Source organism: Chaetodon auriga, chromosome 10 (genome assembly GCF_051107435.1).
Source record: "Chaetodon auriga isolate fChaAug3 chromosome 10, fChaAug3.hap1, whole genome shotgun sequence".
Lineage (NCBI taxonomy): Eukaryota > Metazoa > Chordata > Actinopteri > Chaetodontiformes > Chaetodontidae > Chaetodon > Chaetodon auriga.
Window position 1 is genome coordinate 20,532,293 of NC_135083.1, and position 17,094 is coordinate 20,549,386.

At 43.4% G+C, this 17,094-nt stretch overlaps 1 protein-coding gene across 2 annotated transcripts; it reads right to left on the reverse strand.

Moving 5' to 3' along the window:
- Window positions 1-2,522: 2,522 nt before the first annotated feature.
- On the reverse strand, window positions 2,523-17,006 carry tmem240a (transmembrane protein 240a). Of its 2 annotated transcripts, none has more exons than XM_076741168.1 (4): window positions 16,180-17,006; window positions 15,677-15,783; window positions 11,254-11,462; window positions 2,523-3,821 (listed from the first exon to the last, which is right to left on the reverse strand). In XM_076741168.1, exons 1-4 carry the CDS (start codon window positions 16,234-16,236, stop codon window positions 3,667-3,669), a joined length of 528 nt encoding a protein of 175 aa, XP_076597283.1. In that variant the 5' UTR covers window positions 16,237-17,006; the 3' UTR covers window positions 2,523-3,666. The 2 variants fall into 2 exon arrangements, 1 of the variants encoding a protein (XP_076597283.1); XR_013077720.1 differs by having other exon boundaries at window positions 3,664-3,821; window positions 10,881-11,462; window positions 16,180-17,002.
- Between the last annotated feature and the right edge of the window lie 88 nt (window positions 17,007-17,094).

The following is a 17,094-nucleotide window of genomic DNA, read 5'->3' on the forward strand; positions in this document are numbered from 1 at the left end:
CGACCATCAGTGAGGAGGTGGAGGCAGTTGTTACCAAGGAGATTGAAATGATGGAAAGTGATGTTGTCAAGGACGAAAATGTGGTTGTAGTGGAAACTGAGTCCCAAACATCAGAACTTACTAAAGAGGCTGAAGTGGTTGTGACAGATGTAGTCAAGGAGTGCGAGAGTATTGATCCAGAGGTTGTTAAGGAGGTCGAACCTGCTACAACTGAGACTGCTACCAAGGGACCTGAAACCATCCCAACGGAGTTTGCCACTGAAACTGACACCACAGGGTCAGAGGAACCCAAGGAGCCTCAGATTACTGTCTCTGAGTTTACCATAGAAGGTCAGACCCTGACGGAGATCATGAAAGACCCTTCAACAACAGAAATTGCTGCAGAGGCCGCTGAAGTCACTCCAGCAGAGGTTTCTGATGAAGCAGAGTTGCTAACAACCGATGAGGCTGTCACTACAGCTGCAGAAGATGTGAAAGTGCCTGAGACTACTGTGGTTGCTGCCAAGGAAGCTGAGGTCAAAACAAATGCTCCAGAGGAGGAAGGGACTGTAGTAACTGAAGTCGAAGACAAGACAAACTCAGCAGCTGTCCCCAACATAGAACCCAAGGTTGATACAGAGATGGTTGTGTCAGAACAGTCTGAGAAACTTGAGAGTCAAACCACAGAGAAGTCTGCTGCCTCTCAAACTCCCAGCGCTGAAGAAGCTGAACGAAGCCAAACTGAGAAGCCTCTCTCAAGCAAACAGAATGGAGATGATGACGAACCTCCAGCCACACCGAGTCCAACAAAATGATCGCTTGGAATCTTTGATGAAATGCTGTTGTGAGTGTTTCTTAAATACTTCAGCACTTAAGTCTGAAACATTCTGTCTGCTCTTCTATCAGTATATTGGTAATTCATTTAAGCTGGGCTCAGACTACAAGAGTTTTGGGTACATTTATCTCAGATTCACCCCTCCTGACAAGGTGAAATCTGGTCTGAGAACTTGGTCAGCACCTGACTGTGCTGCTAAGCAACAGTAAACATTGTATCCCTTGAGGCTAACGTTAGCTAGCATACTGTTGACAGACATTAAAACTGACAGTTAAAATCTCACCTCCACTTCTTGTTGAAGAATAGGCGACCAGTGCCGACAGCGTCTCCCCAACCATTTTCTCCTCCAGACTCGTTTAGCCGTCTGCTTTTGTTTTTTTCTCGCTGCAAAGTGTTACTACAGCAAGGTGTTGCACCATGTCAGTCTCCATTTTGTTTACATCTACTTCCCCAAGAGATCATGTGAAAATTCATGTGGTTCATTTCTCCCTCTGACATGAAAATAGTATGCTGTAGTATGTGATGCGCCATTATTTTCAAATCTTTCAGTGTGTGCATGTTTGAGATTAGAGAACATCTGTGAAGTTTCTCCTTATGTGCATGAATGAAAACCTGCAGTCTGAGCCCGGCTTTACTGTGAATGCCACGATAATAGTTTGATTGTAGCCTGTAGGTTTGTATGAGCCTGAATAAAAGGATGTGGGAATCACTGGCATTGTCCCACTGTTGCCTTCTGCTTTTTTCCTTCCTCTTTTCTGGTTGTCGTTGCCATTTTCAAAGGCTGTGTCTGTCTGACATTTTGAAAATTTGCCCTCTAAAAGGGATGTTCGCCTATGTTTGCTGACCAGCTCTGGCAAGAGTTCAATTACACGCCTGCAAAATGTTCATTCAGAACATCTCTTCCCTGGCACTTCTTAGCAAGAGCGCTGGTGCAGTTGAGACCTGCCCTTGACAAATATTCATCTTTTACAGAATGACTGTGGGTTCTGCCAGACCTTTATTTAAACGTGGTTTGGAGATGTGTCGTAGGTCTCACATCCTGACACTTGAGTTCACAGTAACCCAGCTGCCCCAACAGTTCCAGCAGGTGTTTGACATTTGTCTTCCAGTGTGCTTCTGGTGGTGCGGAGCCAGTTCCTGTTTAGTATACCTCTAACAAGAGAGATACTTGAGATGCAGGTGACTGTTTGGCCTTTCTCGCACATGCAAAATCACACAAACGCACCCAAAAATCCAGCATCACTGATGCTTTTAACATATGTGTTAAAATGATCAGTTGACCAATTAATTAGTTGAAAGCATCACAAGGAATCAATAAATCTTTTGATAATCAATTAAACGCTGATGACTTTCCATGCAGGTTGAAGAGGTGTAACTGTATTTACCGAACAGCTCCCAGCCAAGGTGGAAATACTGTTTTCAATGCCCTCACTGTGACTGGAACGCGTCACATTGTGCCCGTGGATAATAGTGGAGAGCTTTTCTCAGTTGCATCAGGATGTCATTGGCATTGTTAGTCATTTCAGAAGTGTTGTTAGTCAGTGCTTATGAAATTTCTATTTGAATCATAATAAACGGAGCTGAAGTTGTCAGCAGGACCTCTCTGTATAATCTGTCTGTTGTTGCTGCTCTGGAATAACCCCTCGCTATGAGAATGTGTTCTCATCTTCACTCATATGATTGGAATGACACAATCAAACATCAGAGGTCACTGTTGTGCTTCAATGGCACTTTTAATAAAACAGACATTTCATCCTCACAACAGCAATGTCTGGACAGAGAGGACGAGGGGGGGGCTGGGTGAGGGTTCCCTCTGCTGATTGGCTGGTTGCTCCTGATAAGTGAGAGGGAATTGGATAAAGAAAATTCAACTGTGCTGTTGAGCACAGTGTGGGGAAGATGGAGGGGTGTGTGTGTGTGTGTGTGTGTTTGCGTATTGAACTGACTCATCTTGGCTGGCATTTATTTCTCCTTCCGTGTCTACTAAAGAATGATAATATAGCAAAGAGAACCCAGACCGCAACCGTACACGCTCCCCTCCCCCTCACGTATTTACAGGAAAAATTAATACATTCAGTTAATTCACTAAGTAACAAAGCTAATTAATCTGTGTTTTTAGCAGAAATCACATGGTTTCACATCCAGTTTTCAAACAGACTCGTCTCTCTGTTCCATTCTTAGAATCTTTCCGCACACAGTCCATCATTACGTTTCTATTGATAAACGACTCACACAAAAATCCCCCCACGCACCCCCTTTTAAAGACTGTTAAATCCCACTTGCCCGTATTTATAACTATTTACAGAAGCAGCAATCTAACATCACAAAAACCCACCCACCCATCAGTCTCATTCACCCCTCCCCACGCCAACAAAGTCCCATTCCCACCCAATACAGAAAAAAAATATCCTGACACCCGTTTTGCCGCCCCGTTCCATACACTGCCCACATCTTACCCTGTTCTAAAAGAGCATGCCAAGTTTAACAATGAACACAGAAAATGTCTCTATACAGAAAAAACACCCTTAAAAATGCTTCTTTTTTTTTTCCTTTTTTTTTTTTTTCTCTTTCTTCTCCCACAATGGTGGACATGGACATAAGACAAGATTTCAGTGGCAACAAATAGTCATCTTGTTCCATTTTGGGATCTTTTTAGTGCTGACAGGGGGCGGGTTTAGTCAAAAGAAAGTCCTGTCGTGGGGGTTTAAGGGGGCCATGTTATGAACAGTGGGAGGGCAGTTTTCCAGGGTCTCTGAGGCAACAGTTGGCCAAGGGGCAGTTTGGGAAGGGGGATGAGGGGTTTAGGGGAGGGGTCTATTTTTTTTGTTTGTTTGTTTGCTTTTTTTTTTGAGTCAGAGGTGGCGGGGACTAGGGTGGCCATTGTGGTAGAGCTTCTGCTTGATGTGGACCATGTTGCCGCTGGAGTCTTCCAGCTGTCTGAGCTGGGCTCGGCGACGGAGGTCTCGAAGGTTGCAGAACTGGGGCAGCCATGACCAGGACGGGGTATCTGGAGGAAGAAGCCAAGAGGCAACATGTCAGTCAGAGGAGACTGGTATTAGTGTGTGACCAACAGTGTACATTGGCCTTTCCTCTAATACTGTTTGCCTGTCTGTATCCACCTCTGATGGATGCATGATGGATGGATCACGTATTTGAAGAACTGGTTGTCTGTTTGGAAGTCGTTCCCTTGAATTTGCTCTAATTCAATATTATGAGCCTGAAGAGAAAAATATACTCCTAAAAATACAGTCCAAAGCAGAACTATTCAGTCATGGTGTTGACAGCTTATTTTGCTCCGATTTTGTCTTGCAGCACATTAAAAACATGCCATGGACACATCAAAAAGGTTAAAAATGTGGTTTTCATTGGAGTGAGCCTACATTGTGTTGCTTTTGTGCAGACATGTGCAAAGACAAATGAATGCAGACTTCGAAAGATGGCACGGCTAGAAGAGACGACACTCATGAGATCAAGGCGCACAATGGTGTGAAATCCGTCTTAGCCTGGTTTTCTGGCTCTAAATCCAGTTAGAGGCAGACAAGACATAACAAGCAGCAACACAGAGAGCTGATCTCTGAGCTTTAAACTGTCCTTTTCAATGTTAATGTCAACACTCATTCTCTCCATGAATAATGTACGTATGGATTCAGGGCCACTGATATTGGCTTGTCATTTTGTCCACGTCTGATATGATTCCTTTTCTTTCATTGTCATGCTCAGTTTCAGTGGAGAGGTGATGCTATAATTCTGCTTTTCTACTGACAAGAATATTATTTTGAGCAAAATGTTGAAAATTTGACATCAAATTTAATTGAAACCATAAAACAGTCAACTTTAAAAATGCAGGTCATGAATCTTAAAATCATATCTTCCATGCAACATTTAGTATTTTCAAAGCTGGGCCAGTTAAACCAAAAAATGGCTCAAAACCACGTGCAGTAAGGTTTTTGTATCTCTGTAGTGTGCAACACAAGAGTGAGTTATGAGCTCCAAACAGACTGGAAAAGCTGGTGTTTAATATGTCTTTAAGCCACCATTTTCCTCATAGCTGTAACTACATTTAATTCTGGGAAGTAGGGGGAGCTTTTTACGGTGAGGGCAGAGTGACAGAGCTGAGCTAAAAGATTGGAACATTGAAAAATTGGATGAGAATGGTCAATGGCATCAATCTCTTCAAGTGCACCGTGGCATTGCCCTTGATTTTTCACATTTGTGTTTGGGCTGTTGCACATGTGACATGTGTCCTAGCTTTGTTTCTCTGCAGTCACAAAGCTTCTCCAGATAACATTAAAACTGACCCCCTTTTCTTATACGGTGTCAAATGTGTCTTCTGGCTTTGACCAATTAGCAGCCACCATGCTGCACATACAGATTACACAGGTGTTCTAATGCAAAGGTCGATCTGCCATGAAATCGTTGACCGTCTGGAAAAAAAGCGGGGTTTCATGTATGTGAGGTGTAGAACGTGAAGAGGGGAATGGCGGAGCAGACATTCGTGCTTGTCAGGTTATAAACTGGAGCCGGCGAGGCGGAGCGGGGTCCACAGAGACAGCAGAGAGGGAAGGAGGGGAGAGCCCCAGACAGCAAACCCAGTAGCAAATGGCCCTTCTAGAGGATGAGCGAGAGGAGGGGTGGTGGTGGTAGTGGGGGTGGAGTTGGGGAGGAGGCGGGTGAGGTGTTGGATGGAGGGAGAGAGAGTGAGTTATTTATAGCTGTGAATGGGTATGCTGTCCACAAGGACTGCTCTGAAGGGTATCCAAAAGAAAAGGGGCAACGAAGACAGGTTTCTCTCATTTGAATAAAAAGATGGAGATGGACATGGGGATGGAGTCTGGAGACATGATAATGCAAGGCAGAAAAGGGGAGGTGAAGGCACAATTATGCTCTTTTTGTGGAAGGTAGTGGGAGGCGTGTTAATGCTGAACACCAGGTCATCGCAATCTCCAATTATGAGACAATTTTTGTCTTTCTCTTTCAAGAACGACTCAAGTATCAGATATTTGCAGCACATCAACGCTACCAGAAAAAAAAGTAGTTGCAGCAGGAAGCATTGTAAAGGAAATGACCAAGAGTAGATTCAATAAGTGAAGAGGGAGGGGAGAAGGAGGAGCTAGAGATAGAATTAGAAGAGGGGGGAGCAATGGGAATCAATGTGCATCTCAATGCACTCTGTGTGTGTGTGTGTGTGTGTGTGTTTCTCACTTGCCATTCCAGCTGCTCTCTCTCATTCTATTTATAGCTCTGGAGGAGAGTGTGTGTATGTGTATGTGTGTGTGTGTGTAAGTGGGGGTGGGGATGTGACAGCATCTCCATCCTGCATCCATAACACACACACACACACACACACACACACACACACACACACACACCTTTCCCCGCTCTGTCAGCCTCACCTTCACTCCTCATCTCGGGGAGGCTAAACGAGTCTGACCTAGCATCAACGTCACGGTCGACACACGCAGAAGCGAGGGGCATTCCCTCCCAGCACAAAAGAAGACGCCTATACCCCCCACTATATAACTGCTCATAATGAATATGAATGTTCCCTCCTCACTGGGTGGTGGGCTTTTTTTGTTTTGTTTTCTGATGATGTATTTTACACTGTATGCACTGGAGAAAACAGCGTTCTCACCCTCTGCTGCACAACCTTCCACACCCCTGAGCAAAGCAATGCTGGTGCAGTTCAAGCCCCTTATTATTGTTATTGTTTATTACAGCAGCTCCTACAACACTGAAATATCCAAATACAGCATGATCTTTTCTATCCTAAAAACTAATATTAATACACCTCTGGTTGGAATTTGTCTTTTGGTTGTTGCTGGTTACTTTCCCACTCTGCCTGAGGAGCTTTTCCATGGCGGCCCAAGTATCCAGGTCATATATCACCTACTTTAGCATTATCCTTAAAACTGAGGATCCAGGCCACCTCCACAATACAGGCCTGCCCTGACACTGAGTGTTGTAGAGAGCAGACAAGAGCAGAATATTCAACCTTGGTACCTCCCAATCCTGTTTTTAAAAGCTTTGCTGCGATAAATTTCTAAAAGTTTCTCTCAATGTCACTAATTTGTGCGAAATGAATGAAAAAAAAGTTGTCGGTGTTTCCCTGTAGAATTTGAGCTTAGCTGGGTGGAAAAGCCTGTGAAACCGCCACAACGCTGAGAAACTACAACACTGTAATCCAGGATGCTAATGCTCGGCTCATCGGTGAGCATCTTGCCAGTGCTGTCGGTGGTTGATGTCTCTTCAGCAGAGCGCCAGACTATGAGGGATTTCATGCTGCCATGTCATGATTTCACACATGTGTCTAATAGCCGCTTAGCTTGAGCGTCACTGAAAGCCTTTTATTCTTCTTTGCTCATGTCTGCACAAACACACCATCTAGCACATTCCTTTTCTTTTGCTAAGGTAACATGCATCCTTCATCTGTCGGGAAGAGATGGTAACAGACATGAAACAGATCTTTCAGGGAGCGCACTGACAGGAGACAGGAAATTAAGGAGCAACTATCGCACTCATTTGGATTTAAACACATGGTCTGTGGGAATGTAGCTTTCACTACAGCACAGCAGATGGTGGGAGTGAAGTCATTTCGCAGTATCTGGTTCTCAAGTCTGGTTTGAACCAGTCTTGGTAACTTGTTTATGTATATTCGTATATGTATTGTATTGGTTATCACACAAAAGCAATGCTTGTTTTAAACAAATAACAGCATGGCCAGGCTTTCTCATTAGACAATAAATTTGAAGCTAGTCGTTCACCTTAATTTACGTTGTCTTTACTGTAATGTGACCTGACGAGCTGTGCACTCAGGCAATATACACATCTACACACCAAGACACGTTATGGCTCTCTACAAACATGTAAATATAATCCACATTTTATCCATCATGTTTCGTGGCTGTAACTTAATTTCTTCATATTCTCATGCTTCCCTTGTTTTTGTTTGCTGTGGATGCAATATTGAGTTTCCATTTCACTTGGACTGCCTTTGGACTAAAACGGGAAAACCGTGCAAACACGCACAAAGCATAGATGTAACTCCATACAGAGAGTAACAGGGCCAGGGTTCAAACCAGGACCCTCTTAAAGTGACGTGACAGTGCTAACTACTGAACCACTGCCCAGTCACAGTATTCTCAATGACTGGGCTTGACACACAGACATTTCTGGGGCATACAGTTACTCTTGAGGCAAAAGTAATATTGTTAGTTGAGTTTAAGGGCCTGCACACTCATGGGCAGCGTGATTTTAATCATTTGGTCTGATTCAGTCCTGTGCTGGCGTGTACACACTGATCTTGACCGACATCCTCCTAACCCTCCTGTTAGCTTTGTTGGATGGGACAAATGCATCTTTATCAATGGGTGTGCTACAAAATCTGATCAGCGCATTGCTGATTTGTGCTGGTAGGATACTGGTTCTACTCCATTTAAATTAGGCTTGCAAATGGCACATGCCGACTTGAATCCGTAGCTCTGTGTGGCTAGAAAACGAAATACCATGTGCATCGTAAACAGTACACGTAAGCAGTACAGTTTCAGCTGGCTTGTGTTGGCTGAATTCAAGTAGAAAAGGTACTGTACTGTCTCTGTCAAAAGATTCATTTCATCTTCTGGTTGAGATTCAACATTATACCTGCTGCCTTAGATGCTGCCTGCAACCCATTTAAGCAGGTTTCCCTACCCCTCTCTTTTACGTAAGTAGCACAGGCAAATGGAGCACAGCCATTATTTTTAATTCATGAAGTCTGATGACATCATGTAAACTCTAGCATAGCTCTGCCCACCCTAAACTTGAGGTCTAATCAGTGAGACTAGTTGGAAACACCTGTGTGGCTCTGCAGGGCCTTCAAACCTCAATGGGAGGTGCCTTTTTTCACAGAAGACATGTTGATAGGTCACAGTAAGAAAAATCCTGGAACTCTAGAAATGTTTCCATGTGCAGTGACTGGTGTCTTGTTGTTACTATGAGGCTGCCAGGCAACCATGCAGAGACTCTGGGAAATCACTGCGCTTAAAGAAATTGTTTGAATTTAGCTCATCCATTGACAGTATGGACCTCCATATTTGAATCAATTCACTGATAAGATTTTCTGGCATCACTGATGTGGTGCAGGAGTGGTTTACCTCATACCTAATAAAACATCTTTCTTCTATTGAGGTCGATTTGTGGAGTCCCCCAAGGATCTATCTTGGGTCCCTGATTATTGTCTATTAATATGCACTCCTTGGGGTATGTCATTGCTGGCAAACTGTTTTCAAGTCAAATAAAGCTTTGTAATATAGATGTATTTTGTGTTATGTCCCTCCCTCCAGGGTCCCATATTATTAAGTCCATAATCTCAGGTCTGTCATTAGATGCTCAAGGGATGTGAATGCATTTCATTTAACTGGGGCACATTGCTAAGACAAGATTTTTTGTTTTATTTACTGCCCTGGAGAAGTCATTCAAGTTTTTATCTCCTCCAGGCTGTTGACTGTTGTAACACACTTGTGGTCTTAACAGGGGAAATATCAACATACTACAGTAAATACAGAACTCTGCTCCCAGGCTAATCACTGTCCAAGAGAAGTGAGCACATTGCCTAAATGCTTATTTCCCTTCAGACTGCCTGTCAATGGTAGAATTGATTTTAAAGCTTATTTGAGTGATTTGTTAACCCCAAGTGAGCCTTGATTGCTGGTTGAGATCCTCTTTTAGGGTCCTTCATCATGGGAGAGTTATGCTTACTGTTTGACCTCCAACAGCGGGACATCCATGCAAGAGGATTTGAGGCTGGCAAAGCTATTGTCCTTTGCATTTATAATATCTATCTATCTATCTATCTATCTATCTATCTATCTATCTGTGTGTGTGTGTGTGTGTGTGTGTGTGTGTGTGTGTGTGTATGAGAGAGAGAGAGAGATAATTATATTCAGAACTTCAATATTTTGATGCATATCTTTGCCTTGACACTGTAAATTACTCTAAGTCTTTTTTTTAAAGCACTATATAAAAGTTTATTCTTTGTTCTTAAAATTCACTCATGCTCAGCTAAAATTCCACATTTCAAACATTAATAGCCTTCAACCGACAGAAAAGGAAGTTATATAACAATGAATGCTGTGATTATGAATATAAATTGAGGGAATTGTCATTTTGCCCGTTAGCTAACTTGTACCCTGCAGAACCTTTTTTTTTTTTTTTTACTCCTCCCATTGAGGTTTAATTCAACCAAGTGTTAATTGAGGGTTGCATCATCTGCATTATTTCAGTTCTTATTAATATTCTATTTCACTTTACTGCATTGCTTTGCTATTTTGCTCTTGCAGCATCTCCAGTGAGACCATTGAAGGTTTAACTTAGCATAATACAACGGTGCACAGAAGCTACAGTCAGCAGAGATGATTCTGTTAGATGCTAAATGTTTAATATTTAATTCAAACCATTGCTGACAAGTGATTGAACCAAACATACTGAGAAATGATTATGTTTGACATCAGCTGTCACAAGGACATCAACTTTTCTGTTTAGTCCAATGCTAACACAACGTTTTAGCTAACAGGCTAATACTGAAAGACCTGCTAAAGCATAGTGCAGGGATTACACTGTTGTATGGCATCACAATGAATTTAAGAATGATATATTGAAGCAAATATCTGTGGGGAATTTAATGAGAATCACAAGCAGAAGACATCAAAAATTCGTAATTCAATCATTTTGTTTGATTAGTTTTTTCACTTAGACCTGTTTCTACAAAAGTGTTGCTTTTAACATCACATTCTCTGCTCTGAATTTGTGCAAAATTATAATTACAGCCACTTCCGTTTCATTGCATTTATCTTTTTGAGAGTCTATATTACCACAGTTCTCATTAGGGTTTGTTTTCTTTCTTGACTTTCAAAGAGTTTTCTCCTAAATAATGAGTTAAATATACTTTAAACACACATAATGACAGTGATGTTACATTAGGATATGAGTGCTGCTGTTTCCTGAAAACAAACCAAGAGGATTATTAGTGAAATAAGATTTCAGGTATTTCCACTGTCCAAAAAAGAAGACAGCAATTTAAAAATAATTTTACCTCAACTGATAGCCGACGTCTGAGTCATCACACAGTTGGAAGGTTTAGCTGTGATTTTCCAAGAGGTCGCAGTAAACTGAGAAAAAAATCAGTGAGAAGAGCCAAAAATGGGCCAAGCAATGGGGGAAGGTCATTAACCAGAGCTCCACCAACTGCTGTGTTAACCTGGCAAGCACTTGCACATGCAGATTCATGGTGGACAGATACAGAGCGCGTTTACAGCATTTCTGTATACAAGCATTTTGCGAATATTGGCCACCATAAATCCTGCTTTAAATTAAAGATACATGTTATTTCCTGTCATGAGCTGAGCTCTTGTTTCAGTTGTGTTCATGTGTATCTGCAGCAGACCAGCAAACAATGTCCATCTTACCGTAGTAGCGGCTCGCCCTCCAGGCCCTGACGGCACAGTGTAGGACTCCGTCCAGCCACAGCAGCAGCCAGCTGATGCAGAAGCCCAGCAACAGCCCCAGCATCAAGTCCATCTCCTGCTTGGTCACACTGTCACTCACAAAGTAGTTCTCTGATGAGTCCACCAAGGAATGGTCCCCATCATATGGGATTACGTAGTGGACATGATGCCTGGGGCCAGGAAAAAGAGGGGACGGGAGTGTTTGATACAGTATACGTAAACCAACATAATAATCTTGTGAATGAAAGACACAAATGAACATTTCTTAGTCATCTCAAAGACAAATAGATGAGTGACAAATTAAAGGAAAAGCCAACATAAAGTAAAATACTGGGCGACCGTGGGTCTCCAAAACAGCTTCAAAGCTGCTAGGCACTGATAAGGCACTAGGCATATGTTCTCTGGAGCTCTATGGTGGGATGAACACCATTTGTTGAAAAGATATTATTTCCTTCATTTGATGTTTTGATGATGGTGGTGGAGAGCTCTGTATAACACGTCGCCCCGAAATCTACCATTGGTGTTTGACTGGGTTGAGATCTGACGAATCCTGTGCTCACACACACACACACACACACACACACACACACACATATATATATATTTATACTGTATACAACTGTCTATATGTGGAATACCCATTCTAACCTACCTAACCAACTAACCCTGGGTGTCCCCAGGCTGCACTTTAGGCAAGTTTAAGGCAACTGACTTATAGAATAAGCAACACTCTGCTACCTCCTTTACTGCCTACTGTTGAGGTTTTTAGCAAGGCTTTTACTCCCATATCCACGGTAAAAATCTGTAAAAACTTTGATAAATAAAATCCTCCCAAGGCAAATACATCATCTAAAATCCACGAAGTGTGCAAATAGTTCTTGAGTTATAAGTAACATTTATTTTTTCAAAGTGGGCTTCATTTTTTTCACATCATTTTGGGAAAACATTCTCAAGCCAAACACATTCTGACTAGAAAGTTTCTAAATTTGTTCCAAGTATTAATGACATGAATCCAAGTTTAATTATTTTTCCTCAAATCAACAGGGTGTGTGATTGCTATTATCCAGGTCTTCACATCTCACAAAGACTGTGGAGAAAAATATTGAAATGTTGGGCCAACAGTGTTTGTGGTAGATCAGTGAATGCATCACTCTGTTGCATTACAGCTGAGGCATGGTGACACCACATATAGCTTTGTACATCAGCTGCTGCAACAGCTACTGATCAGCAGTCGTCCAGTTCCTTACATTTACCTTGCCTCATTGTCCAGTGCTGACTCCATTCCACTGTAAACCAGTTACATCCACTTGATATGAAGTCTTATTGTACTGGTATTACCTGCCCTCCTGAGAGGGGATGAAGGCTTTTTCCAATCTGACAACACAGTGAGCTGTCTGACAGACACTGTAAGGGAATACAGTGGGAGCTGAGAGATTTAACAGCTGGAAGTGAGCAAAGACGCACACCTCTGCTCACACACTTTGAGAAATTACACTGATAACACTTTTAGACTGGTGCAGTTTTTTAAAACCATTAAGACTTTTTACAAAGAGTCCTCTGGCAATTTACTAATGCACTACATTACGTTTGAAGGACGTGCAAGAGACAAACTTAAAAACAGAATGGTCAGAATTGAGACTGAGAAATCCTGACTTTTAGTCTCTAGTAAGGCTCAAGTGAGATTCTACATTTCCTGTAAGGCAACATGATAGCATCTTTGCTCCCTGCCAGGTTAATGCACGCATCTTTGAAACTCCACACCCCAGTTTGTACCACAGGTTTTCTGCATATTTGAATAAATGTCTGCTTTTCTTATCTCTGTCTCCTACTGATATAACACCTAACACTTAATGAAAGCTGCTAAGCTTAACACTCGGTGTCTGTTGGGTCTTTATTGCTATGATGCAATGGAACTTAACTGGAAGTTTTACTGCTCTTTCTGATTTGTCTGGTGTAAATTGAGAAAGAAGTCAGCATCATGAGTAGCTCAGGACAAAGAAAGAATCTCCACCTACATAGATGCAACTTCATTAACAGAAAATCCACTCATGCAGTTTGATTGACAGTTGAAGTCTGGGAAGTGCAGTGCAGAAAAACCACAGCACTTAGTACTGACTATGGAGAAAAAAACACATCTTGCAGATTAGCACCTTAAGTATCTTACTGAAGAAGCAGTGGTGCCATGTGGGGGATCAGAGCCCCTGTTGGACCTCACTGACTTGGGCCATACAGCCACCGAGGTCCATTAACACAAAAGCATTCTCTCAAAAAAACAGGCTACATGTAAACGACAAGCCAGAATCTTCCTCCAGGTCTCTTTCTCCTCCCTGAAGAAAACTTTTACCCAAATGCCTGTAAATACAATAAAGGCTTTTTATGCTGCTTTTGTACCTTTAATCTGATTTACTGTGAGTCCTATTCACCTGCCCCCACCAAATGTGTCTTCTTTTCTAGTATTAAAAAATAAATATTATTCCTTTGTAAGATTTCAGGGTGAAAATGCCACAATAAGAGCATTAAGATAATCTTAGGACAGCTTCTCTCACAACAGCATGACACCAGTAAGCAGTGTGCACCAGCTGCACACACAGTCCCACTTCCTACAATCTCTCCTTCTCTGCCACAGTCAGCTATTGTAGGCCAGGCTTCGGCCCATCAGAGAAGGTACAACTACATCCAAAACAGAGCACAGGGACTGCCAAATAAAATGACACTGGCTGTGTCCTCAAGCCTGATAAGGTGAGCGCTGTGGGCGTCACGACACCTCCACGCCTCACGGATGGAAGGGCAGGCGAGTGAAGCTCAGATCTGCTCCGTTTATCCGCATATCCTCTGTTTCTGCTGTTTGTGTGAACAAAAAAACACATGCCTGACTCTCATTTAGGTGGTGTTTCCAAGTCAGTCAAAGACACTGTGTGGGTACAGTAGCCTGAAGTTTAACTGAGCAGTAGTTTGGAATTTTACTGTTTTATCAGTGCGTATGCATTGACAAACACTTTGAGAAAAGATGATCATTTTGGCACATGAACAGAAAATACAGCTTGATGCTGCTGATGTGAGGTTATTTTGTAAAAATCCTGCACTCATAACCAGGCCCTTTTTAGTAGTATAAAGGATGACATGATTGTCAAAATATTCTATATCAGTGATACATCATCTCATCGCAAATCCTTTCTCCAAACACATTTCTCGTCTTGATTAGTACATATCGCATCACATCCGTCAGTGTGCAAGAGGCCTCTCCAAAACTTTGACTCAGATTATCCCTCTTTGACAAGCATAATCTAATAACACCTGATGATGACCCATTTCTGGATTTACAGGCTAAAAAAACACACAGAGTAGGAACTGGCCTCTTAATGCCGCTAATGAACTGCTTGTACATCAACCCCCTCACTGCAGCATGCACAGTATACACTGCTGTTTTGTTTTAATGTGCATCTGTTCAGCTTGCAGCAACATGAATGGTGACATTTCTCCCCTCCTGAAACACTGATCTGTCTCCGTGGCTATATGTTGCCTGCAGGAAATGAGTCAACCAGGATCTAATATCTGAGTACAATATAGGTGTGAATCTACTGGATAAAATGACTTTAAATCTTGATCAAAGCAATACTGTTGCCATACCCTCTGGAACTGTAGGCTTCAGACCATTATTTAAAAAAAAACAGACCCGCATGTGTCTCGGCTCACCCACACAGCCTCCAGCCTGCTGTATGACTTTCTTACTGTTGATGGAAAATGCATAATTATGCTGCTTAAATCCGAATTAATTTATTAATGAGTGTCTTGCTGCTGTTGCCCCCCCCCCACATCAGACCTGCTCTCACTGTGACAGCAAACAGCAGGTAGGCTGATGAGCCAGCTAGTACCCTCAGCTTCATAACACTTCTCAAGCCATAGCCACTCCACTTCAACACTCATATGTTCATAATTGGCCCAGCAGGTTTAGATCCTCGCCGACACCGTGTAGGCCTGCGTACATCGCGCAGCGCACTTGATGCTCAGATTGTTTTTGAACGGCCTTATATTGCTCACAGTTCATTACCTATTTATGGCTCCGACACACACCTTCGTATATGCAGCAAAGCCGAAATCCTCGCAGCAGCTCTTTATGTAAAGGGGTGAAAAAAAACAACAAGAAGAAGACACATCGCGACCGAACGTGTCATCGGGTTTTTTGTTCGAGCGAACGATAATAAAAAGCTGTATGAAAACATCCGCCGCTATGTAAGAGCACCGACTGGCTGATAGCAGGTTGGCTCTGCGGGGGCTTCACCGCCAGAAATCTTCGAGGCCTCTTCAGCAATTAAGAATAGACGGGTTAAAAACACACACACCACCATGTTTATCCCAAATTTTGTGCGAGGATGATGGCATTTACCTTCCACAGTTGCAGTGACAGACGCGGTCCTCCCCTCGTAGATGCGGTAAGATGTAGTTGTGAAAGCGATCCAGTAGTGCGTTCATGTCCATTAAACAGGCTATCGCCTGCAAAGAACCATGCAAGTCAGCTGGGACATGTCAGGCAATAGGCTAGGCTATTCCTACAGACAGCGAGGGCTTCTTTTCATTAGGCTATGGTATCAAGATAAATAACAACAGTGAGGGTCATAAAGAAAAGGAGAGAAAAAAAAAAACAGGATAGATCCTCCCGATTCTGAGAGGGGGACTCTTGCCTCAAAACGGACTTAGATTATTTATTTATGACAGCAGGTAATTATAGGTAGGCTAACCTACTTCCACATGTCATTGATAGGCCTGCTGTATGAGGTATAAATGTGGTAGACTACATTTATGGCACATTTGTACTCATCTGATCAAATATCAGCCTCGGTGAGTAAATTAGAAACCTCGCTGTGGCTGAGGGAGGTGAAGATGTCTTACCATTACAACTGAAGCACCAAGAATCATAAAAATCATGGTGGTTGTGATCATATGCATCAAAACTTCCAAACTGGCCGCCGTCCTGTAGCCCGGGATTCTACCCGCGGCGGTGGAGACGCTCCGGCTGGGCTCTGGGCGCTCTGTCCCGGCAGGAGCCGCTCATGGAGCCGCCGCGCCGCTCCTGGCTCCCCGTCCCTTCAAACTGCCCGGTCTCCCTCCGTCCCCTCCTACACACACACACACACACACGGCAAGCCGCTCTCTCAGCCTTCACAGCGCCCTCTCTCCATCCAAGTATCCCCCCCCCCGGTCGGTCGGATGCGGCTGCCGGTCGCTCCAAGGAGGCAGCCCTCTCCTAATTACCGATGCAAAAGTGATCCGTTCTCCCAGGTGCGTGTCTATCTCTATCCAGGTTTAAAAAACCATGAAGAAAACAAGTGAAGGACTCCCTCGATATCATCTACAAGGGTGTCTCGGTATCCTCTCTCCCCCTTTTCCAAGTTATCCCAAACCGGCTGCGCTTTAATACCGGCGAATTCTCTCCTCCATCGGCGAAAACGGTCGATTTCTCTCGCCTGGACGTCTCAAAGAGCTGCGCCAACTCCTCTCTCGGCCATCGCCCTCGTCTTTCTCGGAATGCTTGATAACATCGACATGAGGTCCAGCTAGTTCCAGTCGGGAACTAGACCCACCCTGCGCCCCGAGTCCAGTCCGGATCCCGCAGCTGCATCAACGCCCGGAGCCAGACACGCATGATTATCCCATCCTGGCTCCCAGCAGCTACACGAGCATCCACTCCCACCACTTGTGCGTGTGAGTGTGCGTGCGTCTGTGCAAGCGTGCGCGCGCCTGTGTGTGCGTGTGTGTGTGTGTGTGTGTGTGTGTGTGTGTGTGTGTGTGTGTGAGAGAGAGAGA